Source organism: Pangasianodon hypophthalmus, chromosome 3, assembly GCF_027358585.1.
Source record: "Pangasianodon hypophthalmus isolate fPanHyp1 chromosome 3, fPanHyp1.pri, whole genome shotgun sequence".
NCBI classification, from domain to species: Eukaryota; Metazoa; Chordata; class Actinopteri; order Siluriformes; family Pangasiidae; genus Pangasianodon; species Pangasianodon hypophthalmus.
The window spans coordinates 31,959,335-31,984,642 of NC_069712.1; the positions used below are offsets into that span (position 1 = coordinate 31,959,335).

At 38.8% G+C, this 25,308-nt stretch overlaps 1 protein-coding gene across 2 annotated transcripts; it reads left to right on the forward strand.

Moving 5' to 3' along the window:
• On the forward strand, positions 1–23,403 carry lclat1 (lysocardiolipin acyltransferase 1). Of its 2 annotated transcripts, XM_053232391.1 has the most exons (7): positions 1–589; positions 4,896–4,974; positions 10,534–10,706; positions 11,940–12,138; positions 13,120–13,266; positions 15,246–15,362; positions 19,823–23,403. In XM_053232391.1, the coding sequence occupies exons 3-7, from the start codon at positions 10,536–10,538 to the stop codon at positions 20,317–20,319; spliced, it is 1,131 nt and encodes a 376-aa protein (XP_053088366.1). In that variant the 5' UTR covers positions 1–589; positions 4,896–4,974; positions 10,534–10,535; the 3' UTR covers positions 20,320–23,403. The 2 variants fall into 2 exon arrangements, with proteins under 2 accessions (XP_053088366.1, XP_026795017.3); XM_026939216.3 differs by lacking the exon at positions 4,896–4,974 and having other exon boundaries at positions 11–589.
• The last annotated feature ends 1,905 nt before the right edge of the window (positions 23,404–25,308 follow it).

Here is a 25,308-nt window from a genome sequence, read left to right on the forward strand (position 1 = left end):
CAAAGTTTGACTTTATGCATGCCTTTATGGCCATTCTCTTGAAGGAAATGAGGGGTGCCAGTACTTTTGGACTTGACTAGCTACCAAACGGCGGCCCCTACTGACTACCAGCATGTTTAATAAGAAGATTAAGACCATGGCGGCCACCACAAGCTAAACATCTTGGAGCTTTACAACTTCTTAACTCTTAACAGTCGCCATGTCTTCAGTTATGAGGGGAAAAAAGATTTTTTAGCCGAACTAAAGCTCGCTGAAGATGTTCTGACTCGCTACGTATCCGCATTACTGCTTAACGCTAGCTACCTGGCTAATAGGTGACTCGCTAGCTTGATGTTACGTATGCGTTTATTTATTTAATACACAATGACATTATTCCTGAATTAAAACGTCGAGATATAACATTATCTCACATTTATAAATTTCGGGTGCTAAATGTTTTTGTTATGCGGATCAACGCAATATTTATGTGAAAATTAGTTGTGGAATCTGGACTAGGTGCTATGCTGTTAGCCACCTAGCTACCCAGCTAACAACACCCTTCGCTTCCGTGGCGCCATCAAACCGGAAGTTTGAAAAACCACAGATTCAGGTGAGTTTAAGATATTTTGTAATTTAAACTACTTAAATAGTTAGTCTACATTGAAACGGAAGTTATGTACATTAACCTGAGCTAACTCGCTAGCTACTGTCAATAGCTTCCTCTGCAAATAGCAAGGGTTGCTTAGCTACCTCAGGCTCTTGGCTACTTAGCAGGAGCGAAGACTAAAAAACATTAAACTATTGACATTATCTTCAAGGATTTGAAATAAACTGGAATCAACCTAACGTAGGAATTTAGCTAAATTAACCATGCTAACAATATATAAGGTTTTGCGTTAACCTCACTAACTAGCTAACGTTATATTAAGGCTCAATCCCAAATAGCTCTTTATGGTCAATATAGTGGACTGTATAGGGTGGAGACAGCAGCATGTTATTCCTAATGTGTGGCTCATATGTAGGCAGTATGGTGCCATTTGGGACACTAATGAAACTCAGTAAGCTTCTACGGCCACACTGACATTATTTTAAGTGAGCAGGATTTCTAAAGTTAATTCAATTTAACTCTGTTTGTTACTCTATAAAATTTGGTTGTCAGCTTCAGTCATTTTAATTTTGAGCTATCATGTAGTCCATGTTCAACTTTCTGTAAGCATTTTAAACAAAAGTGATGTGATCTAAAATCTAAAAAAATCATAACAAAATGTTTTTGTTATTAACTATTACGGTTCTGTCCTAAATAGCTCCCTAATTTCTGTACAAGTGAACTACTTAGAATGGTATGAAACAGTGGCTTTTCAGGCCTATGGCGCTGTATTAGGTACGAGGTGTTTGAGTCTTTATAGGCCATATTGAGTAGCAGGTCTTTAGCTACATCTACCGTGTGGTTACACTCACTGCCCATTTTATGTACTGCTATTTGAGACCCAATCTTTATGTCCAGTAGTATATTTAGGTGTTGGTTGTGACCAGGTTTTCCATTGCTGTCTTATTCCAGATGAAAAAAAACATTTGGTACAGTCCAAATGTCCAGATTATTGTACTTTTTAACTGCACTTTTTTTTGACTGATCTATCACAACAAACCGCACCAGAGGAGCGCCAACTTCAGGGAAGTCCGATTTTCCTTCTGAAGGAAATGACTTCCACCTGATTGACTTGACCAGCGAATTTGTTCACAAATGAGCAATGAGGAAGAAACCTTAAGAGGAACCAGACTGAAAAGGGAGCCAGTCCTGTTCTGAGTGCGATTTCTAAATCATTACAGTATTCAGGTGTAGAGGAAAGGCAAGCTGTACTGAATGTGCTGAAAGGATGTTCAGCATGAGTATCAGAGTCCTGGGCTGAGCATAAGACAGTCTTTATGATTACAGCAGCAGCTGTAGGTACAAAGCTACAGCACCCAGGTACGATTAAACACTGAAGCAGCATAAACAGTTCTTTAGGGTAGCCATGTATTCGATTCATAAAGTGATGATTCAGTATTTGATGATAGTACTGCTACGATACAATACGATTTGATTTAGTAGCCTGCGATCGACCAGGCTAGGCCAGCCATTAATTTGCAAAGAATGATGAAAATATCAGTCACAGTTCTTTTTCGATATTCAAACATTGCCTTTTAAATTGATCCGAATCGCCGTATCGTTACACCATTAATCCGTATGGAACCTTCCAGAACAGCAGAAGGTGAGTCACAAGTGCAGAAGTAAAGCATCAGGATGAACAGCTACGTCTTTAACACAAATGTCCTTTTCAAAGAGGCGATAAGGGTGAAACTGTGCTGATGCCACAATTTCCAGCAAAATCAGCCACAGTCAGTGCTTTTATTACTCTCGCGGCTCTTTACTACCTGCATGGCACTGTTAGAAAGCGTGCACTTGGTATCATGATGAGATAAGACAAGGAAAAATGTCTTCATGCCTCGTGCACCCTCATGTGATACTAACTAAGTAAATAAGACAGGTTTAGGAGTGCATGTATTTTCATTATGTGAATACTGCATGTAGGTGCAGGTCAGTAATCGGTTGTAACGATTCTATAACAATACCGTCATCATGGATGGTTTAGAATTTGGGGGCATTTTTTCCTCCTGAGGTTAAGTCTGCGATATAGGAACAGCCTTCATGAAAGGAGTTAAAACATGCTGTTATAGGAAAATAATCAGCGATGGAGTTACTGCTATCACCCCAAAGTTGATTGTTCTCCTTATAACTGCACATCCTGAAGTGTTTTATTCCTCATTTCCTACAGCAATTTGCTAATTATAACCAGCTTGTTAAAAACAGGCGTTCCCTCACCAGTCTCTTGATTTTTCTCTCTCTCTCTCTTGAAGTTAATAAGACACAAAAAACGTGCAGCTTGTCATGTTACCCGCAGCTTTACATGTTCGACGAAGACTTTCCCATGGAGGAAAACCCCCTTACTGTTAGAAAGTTCCGTCAACTGAGACTCCTTCCAGAAATGTAAATCTCCTTACAGAAAGCTTTACTATATATGGTTTTCTTTGTTAAATAAACAAATACATGCTTTTAAAATTTGGTAATTATTAGTTTTAGAATAAATGGAGCATCCATCATAAGAGTCCCTGTTATCATATACAAGCTGTTACTATAGAAATGATAACATATTAGAGACGAGCGCATTAATATAAACCCGTATTACTGTCAGAGCTGTCGAAAATCAATCAACACCTTCTGACCAATCAGAATAGAGAACTCAGTAATGCTGTTTTATAAATAAGGTTATTAGTTATCAACCAATTCGAAAGGCTATCCAATTATTCTGTTTTAACGAGAGTTGCGTTGAGGTTATAGCGTACTTGAAGGACAAATCCTTTTCTCTGATACAATTTTGTGTTGATAAGCAATTAAAATCCAATATATATAATATTCAATATCATTAGAGTGAATGAATGAATGTCCAGTGACTATGTTGTTTATATCTGCATGTTTGACTTTTTTGATTTTGAGACATTTACTTCCTGCATGGTGAGTAAAGGCCTTGTGTGATTTCTGTAAGGTGTCTAAAGTTTCCTAGCACTTTGCTTTGCAAACTATTGTTGTTTTATTGCTTTTTATAAGCTTTAAAATATATTATCTTGAGCCGTCTCCTCCATAAACAGATCACCTAAGTGGAAAATCATCTTCACTCTATGGAGTACAGCAATTTTGCTTTCACAATTACGTGTACAATCAGTACAATATCATCATGGAAGCGAGCCAAGCAAGGCTAATTGTCTGCATGGAAAATGGCCGTAAATGCTATTTTGCCTCCCCCCGTGCTTATTCAATTCCCAAGAAGAACACAACTGATTTGTAATTGCCGGGTATATCTGTGAGAGAGGAAGGGAAACACACTGAAATCTACAGCACTGCTGCTGTTGAGTCTCTGAAGGAGACAGTTCATTCATCAGTGTTGATACAAATGTTGATTTTTTTTAATACAAAATATTACAAAACTTGCAAAATCTTTAATATTGCAAAAAAAAAAAAAACCTTTCTGAAATTGAAAAGTTGGTGTAGCCTATGTACAGTAAGACGATGTCATAAATGGAAAGAATTCTGTAATAATACACTTTATACTGCTGTGATGTTGAAGTCTCAATTCTGATAGGTCAGAAGGTGTTGATTGATTTTCTCTAACAGCAGCTTTAACCCCAGGAGTTTCTTGCTTTAGGTGCTTTACACGGTCGCTTAGGGCCTCCAGACCACCAGGGGGCTCCATGATTTTTAAATTAGATATGCAGGCAAAAAATCACGCTTTACTCTGATTTGGACAAAAGGTTTACGTATCAGGCAGTCACATGACGCCTCCTTGTGGTGTGAAAAGAATAGAAACTGCAATTTGCGTAACTAAATTAGGTCAGACGATCATGAAGAAATGGCGATCATGAAGTGTTCATATCTACCTGGGGCGAAGAAAAAAAACGCAAAACTTTAAAAAAGCCAAAGAGCCAAAATTAATTAAACTTGGTCAATTTGTCAATTGTCTTGCTTCAACCTATTGATGTAATTGAGATGGAAATCATTAGTAGCTAGTTAGCTAGTATCTAGAACTATTTATGATATGGTTCAGTTGTTTTTATTTTATTATTTGTTAACCATTTTCCTTCATCAAAGCTAATAAAGTATTAATTTTGTTCATTCGTAGATATAAAATGATATGGTTGGTGTGGGTAAGTTGCATAGTAAGTTGTTCTAATACGCCAGTGTGTTATTGTTTCTGTAGTAACAAATCACATGAAGGCGTGCTTATGTTACGTACTTGCATGTTATTCACGTAACCATTCAAACCTAAACAGATTTTAAAAAAAAACATGCTATTTAAGAAAGAAACATGTGTATTTGCTGATAGGGTGAAGTTTTGTATGAGGACACATTTATTTAACGTTTATGGAAGGAGTCTCCAGTGTCAGTGCTTTCTCAGTAACACAGTAAGTTGCACTTTTTCCTTTTTTTTAACTTAATAAAGAGAAAAAAGCATGGCTGCTCAGTGAACAACTTATATCTGCTCTATAGCTGCTATAACGTAAGCGATAAGAGAAACTAACTCGTTTCATGCACGTCCCACACCATTAGATGTTACTATAAATGGATAAAAAGCATGATGTAATTTTTTAATGAATAAAAAAATTTCATTGTTGGCAAATTTCTGGTGTAGAAGAGAAATAAAACATTTCATTGTTGACTGATTTTCTATAACATCACTCCTCCAAGTGTTTTCCATACATAAGAAACTAATTTTTAGTTAGTAGTGAACTCTTGCTAGTGTATCTTTGAACTCTTTTCTGCAGAATTGCGTGGCACCAGTTGCCCGACATCCCACACAGCCTTGTTCCGATAACCAGTTACACACTTGGACGCAGTCCATAGTGCAGTGATGCAATAAACTTGTTTTGTTCCGAGTCATTGTTCCAAGATTTCATATTTTCCATTGGTAAAGGTGGAAATCAGGCCAGGATAAATGATCCATAACCTGATCTTGAGTTGAGTCATGATTTAAGAGGAAGGGAAGGACTGGAATTTTATGACTGTGGCTTGTACAATGGAAATAAAAGGATTAACTGGCGGTGTAAATCTGCGTGTGACGGGAGCGTGAAAGGAAACCAGGAAGATGTCTGAAATCTCGAGGCACACTATGGTGCAATAATTCAGTACTGAACTTATAAGCAAGCTTGAGGTCGCTTATCAATGAGAATATGCGTTCATAAAATGAAAGCTGTGTGCCCTTTTGTAATATAGGATTTACTGTGTTTCATTCAGGAGATGTCTAGATGATGTCTAGGAGATGTTGTATAGACAACAAAGGCAGCTGTGATATACGCTGCTACAGTTGCATCATCACCACCAACGGTGTCAAAAAAAACCCCTGTAACTCCAATTGGGAGTGAGTTACCAAGACAGGCAGCAATTTTTGGGCAGCAGTTTATATAAGCTGTCTTTATATTGCACTTTTTACACGCGCATCCGGCGGCCATTTTAGTGCCACTGCACCCGAAGACAGTGACGGCAAAAGTTTCTGGCGGTTAGAGAAATTTTTGATTAAAATCTCAGTGTGTGAGCGCTGCCAAGCCGGTCGTCTGAAATCCACCAATAGGAGGACGCCAAACTCTCGGGACAGCTACAAATACGGTAGCGGTGCAAACATGCAAATGGACAGGGAGTCATCCATATTATTGCAAACCCACATTTCTGTTTGTGAGAACCGAGCCCCGGATCGTGCCGATCAATGACATAAGCAGAACGTAGTAATTTTCTTTAGTCGTAGATCCATCGTTAGAGGATCTTCTTCGTACTCCCTGACATGGAAAACACAGTCTGTTACAGAATCTGAGCAAGATTTTATTGTGCTCTCGTGCAGTGTGGCAAGTAATAATCTTAAAAGAGTGCACGGTGTAAACCGGCTTTATTTTGTATACAAGCAACGTACACTCAAGTGGCTTAAACACTGTTTCCACCAACAACTTGGAAATTCAGTTAATGTCGTAAAACGCAATATAATGGTGTGACTTCTAATGGAAGATGAAGTAGTTCCTTGTTTTTTTTCCCCTTGTTTTAGAATAAACAAAGATTTTCTATATTAGATTATGTAATGAGTTTTCATAGCTTGCGAAATTGGTGGCATTGATGAAGGATACCTGCACATTCCCTGTCTGATATTGCCTTTCCCAATGTGTGACCCTTAACAAGGCGCGTACGTGACTTGGGGAATGATACAGCACTCTAATCATTAATCTTCACAGACGCAGACGTGATGTCCGTGTCTGTGTGTGTGTGTCCTGGCTCATTCACGCTGTAGATATTGTCATGCAGCTGGATGGAAAAAAAAAAAAAAATCAACAAAGCCAAATTTCCAGGCCTCCCACAGCCCTCCCTCATCTGCACAGACAGTAATTAACTGTGTGTGTGTGTGTGTGTGTGTTGGATGGATGGATGGTAAAAAGAGGACAAAGTCTTCTGATTCTTTTTTCCGCTATTGTTCAGCAGATTGCTGTGACCCCTCTTGACCACTGTAACACTTCTTTCTGAAGATTTTCCATAAAAGTCTGCTTGACTGTCATCTCTTTTATCTTCCATCATGTTATCTCTCCTATGGTGTTTTTTTTTTTTTTTTTTAAACACTTTGACCACTTTATTACTCTCTGGTCAAAATGTTCTAATCATCGTGTGTATAATATAAGTATGATACTTAGGTAAACTGAGCCAAGCACAAATTTAATGCTGAAGTTTAATAAATATATATATATATATATATATATATATATATATATATATATATATATATATATATATATATATCTTATCTATATCTTCTTTCACTGTAGTTACTAAAAGACTTAGAATATTTAGGGCTGATTCAACAACTGGAGAAAGACAATTAACCATACCCCCTATTTTCTTTTTCTTAACAAAAGATTTTATTTATTGGGCATGTTTAAACCGTGATTGTTTTCCCCCGATTTCCAAATCGGCGACTAATTTGCTGACTGCTCGTGTAACGTGAACAAATCGGTGACATGAATTTCTTACTCTGTGAACTATATTTTCAGACGTTTGATTTTCTTGTTGATGAATCACCTACTGTGAGCCCCTCTGAGACTAGTTGCAAGAACAGCGCTAAGAAACAGCCAGAGAAAGTCAGAGGAAATAGAGGAGATCAAATTCATCTGCTCTCATGCGCAGCAGATCCCTGAATCCAGTTCTTAATTCATCTATTTGTGTAAGTGAGTACGGTAAAATAGTGGTAGTTTGGAACAGCAAAATAAAAACAAACACGACTTGAATTTTGGTGGTGCAAAGTATAAAAATAGCTACATTTCTTCTACTTTATCTCCAGTTCTCTTTGCAGAAAAGACAGTCCTTACTACCTGTGTCTCCCCAGCCAGTCCTTCCTTTCTCTTATTTCTCTTTTTCAAACAAAATAGGGACAAGTCACGTGACGGACAGCTCTCATGTTTATTTTCATGAGAAAGGCAACAGGGATCTCTCCAGGTGCAGGTTGTGTAGTGTTCACTTGCCTTTCGGTACACTTAGTCCTTTGTTTTGGCCAATAACGCATCAACAACTCTTTTTAAATGTTCTCATTTATCTGCATTTATCAGAAAGGTACAAATGGATTGAACATAAATTGCCTAAAAAAACAAATGAACAGATCCTTTCAGTACTGAAATGTAAATTTTCTAAAATTTGTGCTGTGCATAAGTATTCACCCTGCTTGAACCGTTCCACATTTACAACCTGGAACTGAAATGGATTTCATTGGTATTATATGTTCAATTGTTAGCTTGCTAATGAAGAATTAGGGCCTTCTTATCATTAGAACGTTTTTGTCAGGGCCTAAGCTTATGTCCGTGAGATTTTGCTCTATTTTGCTCCTCTTACATTCTACAGGGTGATTCTTTACACATTAAATCTTTTTTACTGTATTATGAAGCACCTTGATGCGGTAACTCACCGCTGAGGCCCCGGTTTGATTCTCGGGCAGGGAACAAACCCAGCCACTGGGAGTGTACTCTCAGTCCCGGTCCCAAGCATGGATAAAATGGGAGAGTTGCATCTGGAAGGGCATCCGGTGTAAAACCTGTGCCAACTCAAACATGTGGACCAATCATCCGCTGTGGAGACCCCTAATGGGAGGAGCTGAAAGAACATCATCAGTCTGTATCGATGCATTTAACTAGTTAACTAGCTGTTAGTTACTAGTTAACTAGTTAACTATCTGTTATTACATTGTTAGCTACCCCTTTTTAGAGATTTCACTTGCCCGATTTATGATTTGTCCACCACTGAATATTTATTTAACATGTTCGCGCTAATGAATTTGCAATCTAGAATAAACCGTTTCCCCGCCAGAAGCTTCACAAATATCCCAAAGCAAGTGCAGTCAGGTGAAGAACATTGTAGACTCTAAAAACCTCCACATCCAGTTCGCGAAGCTGTTGGTAATTAGCTAATGTGCTGAGAACCACTGATGTAGGTCACAGCCCAGCCGTGGCACGTTACACAAGCAGCCAGGAGCGCCCGAGTCCGAGTCGGAGAATGCGGAGTCAGCTGTGAATCTACCCGCTCGTTTCCTGTTCTCATAATGGAAACTATTTCTTTTTTTTTTTTCCCCCGACCTCATGCAGACCCAACAAAAACACAATCTTTCCACTTGACAAACCACCACCCACTGTCCAGAGGTCTCAGAGGTGTGTGTGGGTATGTATGTGTGTGTGTGTGTGTGTGAGTGTGTGTGAACACATTTGGACTCCGAGTCCCAAGTGCGGGAATGTAATCAGTTTGTGTCGAGTCATCATAGCCTTCGCTCTTGGATTTCATATTTTCCATTGGTGAAGGGGGGAAATGGATAAGTGATTCCATAACCACATCTTGTGCTGAATCATGATTAAACAGAAAGCCAAGCCTGGGATTGAATGAATGAAAGTGGTGTAATGGAAATAATAATTTTTAAAAAAAGTGCAAAACTTCAGGTGAATCAGGAGGCGTAAGAGAACCAAAAGTTGAGACGATGTTTCTGAAGTCTTTAGGCACCTTGCAATAATCAGCTGTCCTCTAAAGCGATGGTTCGAAAAGTGGGCTCCAGGAACCTCCAGGGATCTGTGAAGCTCCGCCCGGGGGTCTGCGGCTTTCTAGTTTTATTAATTTATTAAAATTATTATGTATATAAATAATGGAATGTAATAACAATTTAATTAAATGCACGCTTTATGGGTGGAAAAGTCACAAATAACTTTGGGGAAAAAAACTTTGGCTCCAATTCATAACCGAAATCCTATTGTGCACATTTAAATAATTTTTTTTTTTAATAAATCTGTACTGAGGGCTTCATTAATCCTTTGTTTTTAATTTAACACTGCAAACACAAGTTAATACTATAAATGAGGAAAATAAAATCTGTACAAACTGTTAACCTTTTACAATTTTAAAGAATTTTAACATTTATTTTAACATCTAATCAGCTTTCGGTCAGAGATTGCAACTGTTATACTTTTTTATTTTATTTATTTATTTATTTTTTTTATTTATTTTTTTTCCTTAAATACAGGTCCTAACATAAAATATCATGATACCTGCAATATTTCAGAAAAGTGACACAGTTTGTCATGATAACGATATGTAAACACATCATATTGCCCAGGCAACAGTGGGTTTTTTTTGTGTGTGTGTGATTTTTTTTTTTTTTTTTTAAAGCCTAGTTTATCCCCCCCATTAAAGGTTTCCATTCATTAGCACCTACAGTTCCCTGTAACGACTGACCCAAAATTGATTTTCCAAATCAACACGCTTCATGCTCTTTCCAGCTCCATCAGCCCGACTGCTCCACTTTACTCTCCGAGGTCAATAATCCAGTCAGTGTGTTCCGCTGAGGTCCGTCTGACTGAGAAAGACTAATCTGTCTGTCTCTCTCGCTCTCTATCTGTCTCTCTCTCTCTGTCTCTCTTTATCTATCTGTGTCTCTTTCTCTCCATTTCTCTCTCTCTCTCATACAGGCATGGCGACGGTGTCCATCAGAGGTGTGTATTTCATTCTCACACTCTTCCTGAGCAGTTTTTTTGGCAGTGTGTTCATGTTGGGTCCGGTGCTGCCCGTCATGCTGCTGTCTCCGGCCTGGTACCGCTGGCTTACGGACCGCATCGTGGCCACCTGGTTCACCCTGCCCGTGGTATACACACACACACACACACACACACACACACACACACACACACACACACACACACACACACAGATCAGCACTATCAAATACTACAATTACTTACTTTTTTTTTTTTTTTTTTTTTTTTTTTTTTTTTTTTTTAGTTAATTGTTGGATTAAACCTCCTTAAGATTTGGACTTCATGCTTGTATTATTTGTTCACTCATGATCCTGGAAAGTCCACATTTCTGTATTTCTCCCCCTCTCTAACACGCATCACAAACTTCACAAAGGTCATTATTATTACCATGCGACTGGAATGCGATGCAGTAGAGCGGGTTAACCGTAAAAACATGCGTTGAGCGTCCGTTCCTGATGTTTCCTAAATATAGCCTCCTGCTTGCATGTGGAAACTTAAATGTATAACATGTTTCACTCATAAATTGAGCAGCCTGTGTTTACTCAACATGATGTTACCCAGTGTATCTGAGCGAGAGCTCCGTGTTTTTGGCAAAACAACCAAACCACTGACTCTTAAGGAATTCAGTTTGTGAACCTCATCCTGATTGTGGCCCAGAGTTTATATATATATGTATGTATGTATATGTGTGTATAAAGAATTACGATCCAGTTTGCAATGAACTCTTACTAATTATATAGGAAAATCTCTGGGTTAGAAGTATAAGTCAGTGCTGTTATAGGAAACAATGAACGACGGTGTGGTATGATTACGACGTAGTATTTTTTACTAGTTTATAGCTACATTTAATGTTGTAGAACGTCCATGGAACATGTGAGTTTTCCACTCTCTTGAAGTTAATTAGACAAAATCGCAGCTTGTCACGTTACCAAAAAGAGCCACAAAGTGTAAACTCCTCTGTCCTCAAGATGTCGGAAAACTTACAGCTTTACCTCTGATTATTATGGTGCTGACACTGGAGACTCCTTCCACAAAATATTAAATAAACATCCCCTTCACCATATTAATATTTATACATATTCTTCGTGAAATATTTGAACATTGTGTTCATTTGTCAAGCCTGGAAAATAACTGTCTTATAACAATACCACAGCGCTGTTGAATTCTCGATTCTGATTGGTCAGAAGGTGTTGATTCATTTTTTATTTATTTATTTTGTTCAACAGCAGTTCAGTAGTGCAGATTTATATTAATGCACTCATTCTAATACATTAACGTACATATCATTACATTCCAAGATATTATTGTGATATTATTGTTTTTTTTTTCTTCCTCCCCAGGCTCTGTTGGAGCTCGTGTTCGGGGTGAAGGTGATCATCACGGGTGACGGGTTTGTTCCCGGCGAGCGCAGCGTGATCATCATGAACCACCGCACACGTCTGGACTGGATGTTCCTCTGGTGCTGCCTGCTGAGGCACAGCTACCTCCGGCTGGAGAAGATCTGCCTCAAAGCAGCTCTCAAAGCCGTGCCTGGTTTCGGTTAGTGAGCTGCCACACACACACACACACACACGCGCGCGCGCACACACTTCAACCCAAGCAGTCAAATCGAAACAGTCTTGCTCTAAATGTTCAGTTCATGTTTACACAGCAAGGCAAATCCGATTTACTTGTTACTTTTTTTAGAAGGTCCACAAATTACAAGAGACAAATCGGATTTGTTTGTTCATTCTGTAGTTGCTTTTGCTTGAATAGCCACACAAGTGAGCTAGTTAACTACCAAATGGTGCTGTGTTTGTCTCTGCTAGTTAGGGGAGGTTCTCCTTCTAGCCAGCTAATGTAACTATAAACAGATAAAAAGTGTGCCATGTCATTCTTTAATTAATGAATCAGTGTCATTGTTGGTAAATTACTGCACTATAATGGCAATAAAACACTAGTAACAGTAACTCTGCTTCATCACACCACCCACTGTTGATTATTTTCCTATAACAGCATTTTCCCAAGTGTTTTATTCCTTCCTACTGAAATGTGCTTGAATTTCTATAAATGATGCCTGTAAGGATAGAGTGGCATGTAAGCATATCGTGTGCTCATGCAGTAATATTTAGACGTTAACTGGGTGTGTAATGACCATGTTGTGTTACGGCAAATCTGTTATGCACAGTGACAGGCGATGCAGCCGAGCAAGTCATCAATAAGTGACGTGGTTTTAAAGTGACAGGCCCGTGAGCAAGGCAGATTAGTTTGGCGTCCATTTTGTGTCCTTGGGTCTCATCCAAATATCCTACCTCACGTCATTGCTTGTTGTCTGAGGATGCTCAGAAAGATGAACGTTGTGACAGGCGGCATTTCTCCTTTCTAGTCTGAGCATCTTGACTACCTGTGGTGTATTTGTGTGTGTGTGTGTATGTGTGTTTGAAGGTAATATTGGTTATCATTGATTTTAGCATAACCACATTGCTCATAATATTGACATCACGGTTTATGAGTATCTGGTGTGTGTGTGTGTGTGTGTAGGCTGGGCAATGCAGGTGGCTTCATTCATCTTCATCCATCGCAAGTGGGAGGAGGATCAGAATCACTTGACCAATATGCTGGAGTACTTCTGTGATATCAGGCAACCGCTGCAGCTACTGCTTTTTCCTGAGGGCACTGACCTCACTGGTGAGACAAACACACACACACACTCATGCACATGCACGCACACACTTACATTCAACAAGTCACACATTTACACACTGGCCATCTCTAATAAATCCATGTATTTATATATAAATTTGCACTTAAGGCCTTATTAGGAACATTTCAAACAGTTTTATGTATCATCGCCATTATGGATGAAACCATAGCCACTGGCCTGTTGTCATGGTAACCAACATGCACAGCTATCTAGCTAACATTGCTTAATAAATCACATGTCCACATCTGTGAAGTGGCCTATTACTACAATTTTGGCTGTTTTTTTTTTTCCCCCACAATGTGATCCTCTTCCTCTTTATAATATTTACTGTAAGGGAAGTCGATGGAAACGCACAACCGTTCACTTTTTTGCAACCTGTTTGGAAATGTGCCCAAACTTTCCATGACAGAATGTACACAGATTGCCAGAACATGCAAGCTGCATGTCCAAATCGTGTCAAAAACCATCAAGTGGCTCCACAACCCCAATTATACAAACAATTTCAGAAAACAACAAAATAAGTGTATTAGAAATTCACTCAGAACTGTATTATCATCTAAAAGTCTTCTCATGTACAATTCCACTTCGATCTTCGATCACGCCTACGTGCTGAAGAAGAACGCGATTCAGATTCATGATGGAGCCTGTGACATCCTTTCGTCCATTTTTTGGTGATCTTTTTCTACAGCACACTTTATGAAAAAAGGTATTGAGTGAGTAAATACATCAATCCAGCAAGTAAGGAATGATGAACAATAAGGGGTGATGAAGCAGAGTTACAGACACCACCCTGAAGTTGATTATTTTCCTATAAAAGCATGTCCTGAAGTGTTTTATTTCTCTTACCACAGCAATTTGCCAACACTTTTATAATTTATAGGTTCATACAGTTACGTATCATATGTTATTTATCTGTTGATAGCTACGAATAGTTCCATATTATTTGTTAATATCCACATATATTTAAATATCTGTTTATAGCCAGATATATTTAAATGTGTTGATATATATACTTAGAGTCATGTATTATCTGTTTATATTTACTTATAGTTACGTATTAGCTGTTTATAACTACATATAGTTACAAAAATTTTTGTTTATAGCTATGTATAGCTCCGTATTATCTGTTAATAGTTCCGTATAGATACGTATTATCTGTTTATAACTACGTATAGTTGCATATTATCTGTTTATAGCTACGTATAGTTGTGTATTATCTGTTTATCGTTCTGTATAGCTACATATTATCTATTTAGAGTTACATATAGTTAAGTGCGCGGTGAGACAAGTCTGAGCATATAGGATTTTCTTTTTTTTAAAGCTGTGTGTGTTGGGCATCCGAACAATCCTATTTTTAGTCCTGGCTTTAAAAGAGATTTTGAGACCTGTCCAACAGTGACATCTTCATTTTAGTGGACTTAGTGTGTCTGTCTCTCTTTGTCTCTCTGTAGCCTGGAGGAATGAGGCACTTAATCCCCTCTGTAGGAGCCCAAAGGGGATCAGAAAGGCCTGATCTAATTACTGGTGAAGAGTGTGTGTGTGTGGATGTGTGTCAGAGCATGAACATAGTGACCTCAGTCAGCCGATGGCTATGTAAGGCGGTATTGCGAGTGCTGTCTCAGGTGGCGTTCAGCGAATGGATTAAAACACGTTAAATAAAGTAACTATAACGCTAAAGGATTAGCGCAACATTTATTACCGGAATATTACGATGCTGTTTGTTACACAGTAAAACCCGCATGATCCCAGGGTGGTAGCGAACAAGAAAAAAATCTTGACCTTCTCTCATTGAAAATTTGACAGGTTTTTGACACTTTAAAGAAGTCCTATTTACAAGTGCAAGCTTTCTGAATAAAAGTTCAAGCATTAAATTAGAACGATTGACAAGCATTTGTAAAAAGACGTTCGGTTTGTAGGTAAAGTACAGCTTAAGCATTCTAATCGTTTGTTTGCTCTTGTGTAGATAACACTCGTGCCAGAAGTGATGAGTACGCGGAGAAGAACGGCCTGCCGAAGTACAAGTACGTTCTGCACCCACGCACCACCGGCTTCACCTTCATCGTGGAACAACTCCGCAAAGGTCAGGATGTGCCTCAGTGATCCAACTACTACTGGCTAATGTTTCATTCTGCACTACTACTGACCAGGTTTCAGTACTTAAATACGGTTGGGTAATTTTCAGTACTTAAAAAAGACTTTTCAGTCACTAATTTTTAATACTTCAGTACTACTGACTACTACTGACAATTTCCTTAGCCAATACGACTAGCCAATTTTCACTACTTCAAAACTACTGATTAATTTTCTAGAGTTCAGTACTATAATTTTTAGTGCTATTGTTTTTTTTAATACGTCTATGCATCAGTACACCTGGCTATTTTAATACTTTAATACTAGCAAATTGTCAGTACTTCAAAACTACTGACTAATTTTCTATACTACTTTTCAGCATTTATAATACTACTGACTCATTTTCTACACAATAGTACACCTGGCTGTTTTAATACTTCAATACCACAAACCAATTTTAAATTCTTCAGAAGTACTGATTAATTTTCTGTACACCTGGCCAATTTTCAGTACTACTGTTTTTCAGTATTTCTATACTACTGTCTGATTTTAAGTACTTCTGCAATACTGGTTAGTTTTAGTACTTTTAATTCTATTAGCCAATTTTCTATGTTTGATTATGCTTGGCCGGTTTCCAGTACTATATATTTTTTTTAGTACTTCAGTACTACTGTAGTATTTCCAGTACTTCAGTACACCAGGGCAATAATTATGGTAATTTAAAGTATTTTACTACTACTGGCAAACTTTTGGTGCCTCAGTATCACTGGCTGCATTTTAATATTTCGAAAATTCTGGCTAAATGTCAGTACTTTTGTCCGTATTTCTAAAACTATGAAAAGGGATTATTGTCATTTTTATGAATTTGCACTTTTTTTTTTTTATTTTGATTGATTGTTTTGTGGTAACGGTAACGTTCTAAGGGATTTTAAGGGAAAAGCCATAGATTGTGATGGCTGAGCATCTTGCATTTTAAAATCTTTATTATTGTTGTGTAATTTAGGGTTTTCGCAATGCATTTTGATTCGTAATTCTCAAGTCATTAATCAAACTTCAGAAAACCATTTAAAACACAGGGCTGGGCGATATGACAATATAAAATCGATATCATGATTATCGTGATAGCTTTTGATAGCTTTTTTTAAAATATAAATTTAATTGTAAACTGACTAGAAGCAGCTGACTTGATGTGAAAACTGTTAATTTTTTCCTTCTTTGTCAGTGTTCAATATGGAATTTTTTATAAATACAAAAATAAAAATAATTTTTTAGATCTTTAAAGAAATGCAACATGCACAGCTATCTAGCTAACACTGCTTAATAAATCATATGTCCATTTCTATGAATTGGCCTATGACTATGAAGTTTGGCTTTTTTTTTTTTTTTTTTCACAGTGTGATCCTCTTCCTCTTTATAATATTAACTGTAAGGGAAGTAGTCCCCTAGTACACAGACTAATCCCCAGGGTAATAGTATGGAAGTATGGAGCAAAAATCCTGCAGTTGCCACACTCTTTCCCATGACTCCAGTGTCTCTGGGTCTCTAAGCGATGTGCTAATTATCAGAGTTTCCTCCACCTGATTCCCATCGGCGCTGGGAATACGCACGCTCCCCGGTTTGTGCTGTATCACGAACACGGCTGTTTGAAAAGAATGCGATTGGCTGAATGTACTGTATCTGGACAAGGAGCGGTTTCTGGGGAAAAAAAACGAGAGCTGACATGACGTGTAACTGGATGGTGCATGATAAAGACAAGTCACTAGGAAGAGATCGCACTAACATTGCGCTAGTAGCTAGCTGAGTGTGTGCTGGCCAGAAGGCTAAAGAATGATAAATAAAGATACTACTATATAACTAACATACAACAAAAACAAGGCTAAATACATATTACATCTTGAAAGATTTTCACTTAAATTGCAGTTATACGGTTACACATTTCCAAACCAAGAGGGTTTTTTTTTTAATTTTTAATTTCAAACCTCGATTCATACAGCAGTGCTAGTCAGTTCTCTTGTTTTTGCCACGAACATTTTTTTTTATCCATCAGTAGCACAGCTGGCGTCTGACCCGTGTCCTATCAGTCTTTAATAGCTGGGATAAACTGTTTCTGCTTTCCTCAGAACACTGCAATATTCCAGGTAGTGTAGAGGCATTTCACACACACACACACACACACACACACACACACACACACACACACTCTCTCTCTCTCTCGCTCTCTCTCTCTCTCTCTCTCTCTCTCTCTCTCTCTCTCTGCAATGAGGTAAAGCTGGCAGCCGTACAGTTGCGTGAAGCAATCAGAGCTGAATGATACTAATGCGCCATTAAACAGGTGTCAAACTCTCTGACGTCACACCCAAGAGATCCTATTCCAGTAATATGTGTGTGTGTGTGTGTGTGTGTGTGTGTGTGTGTGTGTCTGTGTCCAGGCATGTCATCCAATAAACACATTCGCCATGCTTTGATGCTGGCAGGCTTCATTTCTGTAAGCGGCCTAAAATTGGTATGTGTCTGTGTCTGTGTGTGTCTGTGTGTGTCTGTGTGTGTCTGTGTGTGTCTGTGTGTGTCTGTGTGTGTGTGTGTGTTGGTGGAGATAAACGTGCTATATTTAAAGAGTGTTACGCTCAGGCACTGTGCCAGAAATACATGGTGATGAGCGTAGTTCTTTTTTTTTTTTTTTTCTGGTCAACTGCAGCTAAGAATATATGAATGCTGATTTCTTGCAGCCAGTGAAATATATACTAGTGAAGTTTTTTCTGAAGAGCACGTCTCCAGGGACGAGGCTGACTCATCAGGCGAGACGAGGTGAACGGTTTGATGGTATCAGGCGCGAGCGGATATGAAGTCTGCAAGTCGTGCTGGTAATACAAAAGCTTGCGGGATAATCGCAAAACTAATCTAAATAAATATGCAGATGATTAGTCATGCGGCGCTGACGTATTTGTTCATCTTTAACTTTTTCTTCGGTGAACAGAAATATGAGGTTTGAACACTTTGCACATGGCTGTCATTCAGACAGAAAAACATACTGACTACAAAACTTTTCAGTACTTCAGTACTACTGACTAATTTTCAATGCTTCTGTACTACTGCCTGTTTTAATACTTTAATACAGCTAGCCTATTTTCACTACTTCTAAAGTACTGATTCTTTTTTGTATGCTTCATTACACATGGCCAATTTTCAGTACTGTCATTTTCAGTACTACATTTGATACTTCAAAGCTACTGACTGAATTTTAAACCTCCAAACTACCGGTTATGCTTAATACTTACAATTAATATAACTAGTAATACTACTAGCTTTTCAGTACTTCAAATCTACTGACTGATCTTTAGCATGCAAGGCCAATGTTCAATACTACTGACAATTTTTTAATTAGTTTTAATGACCAATATTAAATACCACTATTTTTTTTTAATAGTTTAACACTACTAGTCAATATTCTATACTTCAGTACACCTGGTCAGTTTTCAGTACTAATTTTTTAAAATACTACTTTCTAATTTTCAATATTTCTGTACTACTGTCTATTTTAGTGCTACTAGCCACTGAACTACTGACTAAATTTCTGTACTTTACAACACCTGGCCAATTTTCAGTACTGATTTTTTTTTCAGTACTTCTGTACTACTAGCTAGTTTTAATACCTTAATACTATCACATTTCCATTACTTCCAAACAACAGACTGATTTTCTGTGCATCAGTAATTTTCAATACTACTTTTTTTTTCTTTCAGTACTACAAAACTACTGACTAATCTTCTATACTACATTTTCCTGACCAGTTTTCAGTACTGCATCTTTGTGTTCTACTGGCTATTTCTAATACTGTTTGTAATACTACAAGGCAATTTTCACTTCAACACACCCAGGCAATTATTAGTACTTAACGGAATTGAGAATGGAATGCAAAGGCAGCGCTGATGTTTTAAAGTGTTCATGATGATAATATAACACAAATATGGTGGTGTATTGTGTAATCAGTTATCACATGTTTCTAGGCACAGTACTCTCTCAGTTTTAAAAAAGACAAATCAGTAATTGCCTGAACAAGTTACTTATCCTTTGCTTTCCGTCCACAGCACTGTTTAATGCTAGCTTTTAATATTAGCTTTTTTAAAATGCAAAGTGGTAAGCAGACATCTGTCGTATTTTTAGATGATGTTTAGTATTTATTTATTTATTTTACTTATTTATTCTCACCACTAGGACCATGTTCCAAAATTCAGGAGATTTCCGTATTGTCTGTGATCGATATTTGCTTATTTGTTCACAGTTTATGACGTTTTGTGGTTTGTATTGCAAATTAATGCCCTCATCTGAACAAACTGGTCACAGTCTGTGGCTTGGATTGTTCGTTGTGTAAGACTAGGCACCTAGAGAACTAACTGAGCGTGAATGAACACACATTTAGCGCAAAGTTGTACGTAAAAGAGTTTCATCTCAGTTCTTGTGTATGTTACGCAGGGGACAATCTGGACGCGCTGCACGACATCACCGTAGCATACCCGCACAGCACCCCTCAGACAGAGCGCCACCTGCTGGCTGGCACCTTCCCACACCAGATCCACTTCCACGTGCACCGCTACCCAGTGTCCTCTCTGCCGGAGGAGACCGCCGCCCTCCAGGCCTGGTGCCACGAGCGCTGGGCAGAGAAAGAGGAGCGCCTGCGCTCGTTTTACAGCTCTCAGCGCTTCGACGAAGCCGAAGCCCGCATACCGCCCTGCAAGAGCGAGCTGAGGGTGGCGCTGATCAAAGCCGCGTCGCTGTGCTACTGGAACGCCTTCATCGCCTTTTCCTTTCTCGGCCTCTGGCTCTGGACGCCGTTGCGCGTCTACTTCCTGGTGGTGCTGATCTTCTTCCTGGTTCAGCAAAAGGTGATGGGCGGGGTCGAGCTGATTGAGCTGGCGTGTCATCAACGCCTGAAAAGAACAAGTGATGGGCCAGGAAGAAAGAAAGACTGAGAGGTCTGTCTGGTCTCTCCCTCTCTCTCTCTCTCTCTCTCTGACTGAGCAGGAAGTGGAGCCCCTTCTGGACCCAAGTGTGTACTGCACAGCTAGGAAGGGAGGAAGGGGTAAAGGAGGAGCGTGCTTGACTCTTAGCTGCCTGAAACAGGATGAACTTAATCTTCAGTGCTGGAAATGTGTCATTTTACAATTTTCACTGTGTATGAGGAACTGTGTGTGTGTGTGTGTGTGTGTGTGTGTGTGTGTGTGTGTAAGCACACATTTTTATCCAGTTGAGTTCCACCCACATTTTCTCATGTATCAATATTTAATTTTATGTGTTCACATATTTATCTATATTTTGCCTCTTGTTAAAGGTTGTGGTTCTTGCATTTTTTTTCCTGTTTGAAACATAATTTTAGTAATGATTTCTTATTTTTCTCTTTTATTTATTAGTTTTATAATTATGGACTCATAGCACATAGCTGGCGCTGATACTCACCTGTGTCTCCTGATGTAGCCAGCCAAATCAAGGGGGGAAAAAGGCACTTATAGTCGTCAGATGTATGTATATGTTTTAAAAGCCGTTCAGAAAAGAACTGAAAGCGAATGTAATGATGCTCATCTCTGGCTGCGTCCCAAACGTCGAGATTAAACAGTGGAAGGTGCACGGCTTTAAATGCTTTTCGCACGAGGAAAACCAAAAGCTGGATTTTGGAGAAGAAACAGATTGAGATTGATGAGTTCGTTCTCAAGCATTTCCTCAGATACGAGTTCAGAAGTTTTCTGTGACTAACAGCACACAAGACAGCTTTACAAATTTACAAATATATACAAATCGCCTTAAACATTGTAGAAGATGGTTGCTATAGGATATCTATATATATAAAGTCCAGTTTTTACTATTATGCTTTGGAAATATTTGGCCTAACACACAGCCTTGTATTTGCATGTTGCTGCAGTGTGGACTGGTTTGTAATTTTCTAAACGTCTATAATTCAGGGAAAAAAGGCTCCGTCCCAAATGCCTCCCCCATTTTGTGTGTATGCACGACGTAGGGTTTTGAAGTAAGCTTTCGCACCCTGTATGTCCAATAAGGAATTGGGATTCAGCACCTTAGTCCTTATCAGTGCATTAAGAATGTATGGCACATTGGCTCTTAGACCCTAAGTAGTGCACTAAAATGTCCAGTAGAGAACTTCAGGAATGAATTCGTGCTCTTTACTCCTTATATTGGACATTAACCAATCAGGAGTCCACTACATGGGGTTTAAAGTAATAGCATTTACACTCTGTGTATCTAGAACTAATCTAAGTGTACTACATAGGCTATAGAATATTGCTTACTATACTATTTCATTCTTTATCACATCTACACCCTATACCCTACACCCTACATAGTGCCCTTACTAAAGGGTTAATATGGGAGTAAGCCAAGCATTTGGAGTGCACAAAATACCTAATAGGGGAACTTTCATATTTTTGTTCTCCCTCCAGCAAATATATAAACAGTGGATTGTACACCCTACCTAGTGCATATGAAGCCATTTAGGACTGAGCCATTTCGTAGTCCTACATCATTAAGGAAGAAAGGCTACTGCATAGTGAACTATATGTTACGTAGGGTGCAAGTTCCCTGTATAAGTGATCTAGTTATTGGTGTATAAGGATATTTAGTGTCCTAGAAAACCGGCTCAGCTCCCTAGTACGAACTAATGATATGAATGTTATTTGGTATTGAACCGTGATGTATCGTGGCGTGTTTGGAGCGGGGCTAATGTGAGTCACATATAATGCAATGCCTGGTCATGGTGTAGTGTGTGTGAGGAAGGTTTCTGATAGTCCGTTCCTATCTGTTTTCTCCTCTCCTCTCCTCTTTGTCCGACGAACCAGAGAGGTTTATAGGACGGTTTTACAGGGTAAAACACACACGCGCACACACACACCCATCTAGATTTCCCTGCTATCCATCAACAAACTAATGTAAACCCTGATTTTTCTCAGTGTACGTGACAATCCATTCAAACAGCTGTTTTTGTTGTGTGTGTGTGTGTGTGTGTGTGTGTGTGTGTGTGTGTGACAGTAACTCAATGCTGATCTTATGTTATCCTCATCCAGGAAAACAAAGAGTGTAATTCTTAATGATTAAGGTGGAGTGATAAAGTTTACATGTTTTCCCAGTGCAGCACATTTAGAGCAAAATCCAGCCACTGTGATGAAGAATGTTATATTCGTACACATCACCAGATATTATTTCTCATTGCCTGCTTTGATACACACTAGGGCCCGACTGATACACACTTTACGGAGCTGAAAATGCCAGTACTATCCATACGCCAATAGGTTTGCTTTAAACGGGGATGAACAGCAACATAAATATAGAAAATATAGCTGCAAACAGCGATCATCGGGGTCCAAGCACTTGCTCCTTGATTTGCAAATAATAGAGACATTTTTATGTAAATTTCTAATGATTTGGTTGGGTGAGTTTCAAAGAGTAAGATTTGCATATTATGCAGATTTGCTCAGAATGTAGCTATATATAGCTTAAAATTAGTCCCTAGATATACAAATGCAGCTTTATTCATATTCAGGTTATGAGTGGAAAAGAATTTCGAGAACTCAGAGATCAGGAGCATAAAACCACAGGCTTCCAGTAGCATGAATGCTTACTATACACTACTCTTACTATATTCTCAAAGAACTTTCAAAGGTTTTGCTCCATCAACAAGAGATTTAAAGTGTGGGTCCTAACGATGCCACAGCCATCCAGTAGATTATAACTACACCTTCTCTCACACACACGTGAGAACAGTCGCTCTTCTGAATGCTGTAGCGTTCAGTCTACCTGCTGTTAGTGGTCATTCAGAATCGCATCATGTTTATGAATGTAGTTTGCCTATAGAACATTATAGGTGCATTATAGGATATAATATCGGTCAGGTAATACACACATTTGTTCTCTTTTTGTTTTTTCTTCATTTATATGTCATGTTTTTGCTTGTGAGTCTCACGCTATCCTCAGGTACACTATAATTTTCAGTCACTGTCATTTTCTTCATGCTGTTAAGACCAATGCTGCAATAAATATCTACCTTTTCAGCCGCGCGTACCTCGTCCCTTCTGCTCTTTAGAAACGGATGCTAAGTTTCCCGCTGATTAAATCCATAAATGAGATCATTAGCAGCACTGATAAGAAAGATGGTTACAGGAAAGAGTGTAATCGATTTTGTTTTTTAAAAAACAGCCATCATGGTCTGCTATGGACGTGGCTCAAACTGCACACTATTCACTAAACCCTAACACAAACGTCTTATCATTGGGTCACTACAGACACATCCCAAAACATATACAGTGTTCACTATGTAGGCCACTTAAACAGCAACACAAATGTCTTACTTTTGGTTTATTATGGACATGTCCCAAATGACACATAGTGTTCACTATAGAGGCAGCATAAACACCACTGCAAACGTCTTACCATTTTTTAATTATGGATGTGCCCCAAAGCACACACACACTGTCCATTTTGAAGGCCACATAAACAGCAACACAAGTGTCTTACCATTGGTTCATTATGGATGTGTCCCAAACAACACACAGTGTGTTCACTACATAGCTGCCATATAAACGCCATCCTAAGTGTCTCTCCTTCATCAGCCTGATTTGGATACGTTCCAAACCGCATAGTATCAGTCAGCAAAGGTCACAATATCACACCATGATATTGCTGGCACATCTATAATAATGTTTATATGCCCTATATAGTGAATAGAGTGTGCCATTTAGGACCATCTCAGTCCACTTGGGATGTGTCCCAAACCACACCCTGTTCACCACATCGTTCACACCAACATCTAGACATATGTCATGCCACTTTCCCAACCACAAACCATATTCACTATCTAGGCCACATAAACATCATCACTCTGGATGCTACACGATGGCTGTGTCCCAAACCACAAACCTTTCTTTCTAGGCTACATACACCACACTGTCAGTGAGCAATGAGCTAAACCTATACACAGCACCGTGTATTGAAATACAGGCCACATAAATCATCACTGCAAACATCTCACCCGCCAGTGTGGACATCTCCCGAATCACACCCTATTCACTACACAGGTCCTGAGTTGTCTCGGTGCATTGTAGCCATTTAGGACACATCCACAGTGTTTATGTGGTCTATATACGGAATGAATGCACAGTTATGCCAAAATAGTGCACTATGTAGTGAATCTATGTTAATACTGAAGCAATGAATCTTGCCATGATGGTCTCATGCACACACACACACTGAGACAGGAGACATTTCAAGGTGAAACGCTGTTGCCTTGACAACTACCACTGACTCCCAGGTTGCCTGGGAATGTGTGATGTCAATGCAAAGCAGTCAGCCCTTTTTTCTTTTTTCCCTTCACTCCTTTTCTGCTGCTGATAGAGATCTGGGTGGAGTGTGTATTAGTTTGTGTGTACACTCTCTCTCACACACACACACACACACACACACGTCCTATCTGTTTTGACATCATGGAGAGAAGCAGAAACCTCAGGGAATGAGGTTGTTAGCGTGACCTGAACATCGGGGTGGAGGTGAAGGAAAAGAATGTGTGCTTTACGTATCCGTTTTGACCTTTATAGCTCAAAAGGATGCCTCCAGAGGACAAATCTAAACCTCTGTCCATGCATGTAGTGTCCCTGCAGGACAGCTGTTAGATAAGTGCTAAAGTGCTGGAGACAGGAATAATGACGGGCCAAAAATAAAAATGTTTTTACTCATGCATACATATATATATATATATACACACACACACCCTTCCTACCCTTCCTAGTTGTCGATCGATATATATATATATATATATATCACAGGTTCATATTAATGCACTCACTCTCATACATTATTATGATAATAATCATTGTATCTCTAGTAATATCTCATTCACAGGGACTTGTACGGCAGACGCTTCACATAAACAGATTAAAAACACAAGTATAATCGTTGATATG

Excerpts from the sequence above, each read along its gene's own strand:
- lclat1 (XM_053232391.1), top strand. The coding sequence starts at position 10,536 with ATGGCGACGGTGTCCATCAGAGGTGTGTATTTCATTCTCACACTCTTC. Across the intron at positions 10,707-11,939 it reads CCTGGTTCACCCTGCCCGTG|GCTCTGTTGGAGCTCGTGTT; the intron begins GTATACACACAC and ends CTTCCTCCCCAG. Across the intron at positions 12,139-13,119 it reads CAAAGCCGTGCCTGGTTTCG|GCTGGGCAATGCAGGTGGCT; the intron begins GTTAGTGAGCTG and ends GTGTGTGTGTAG.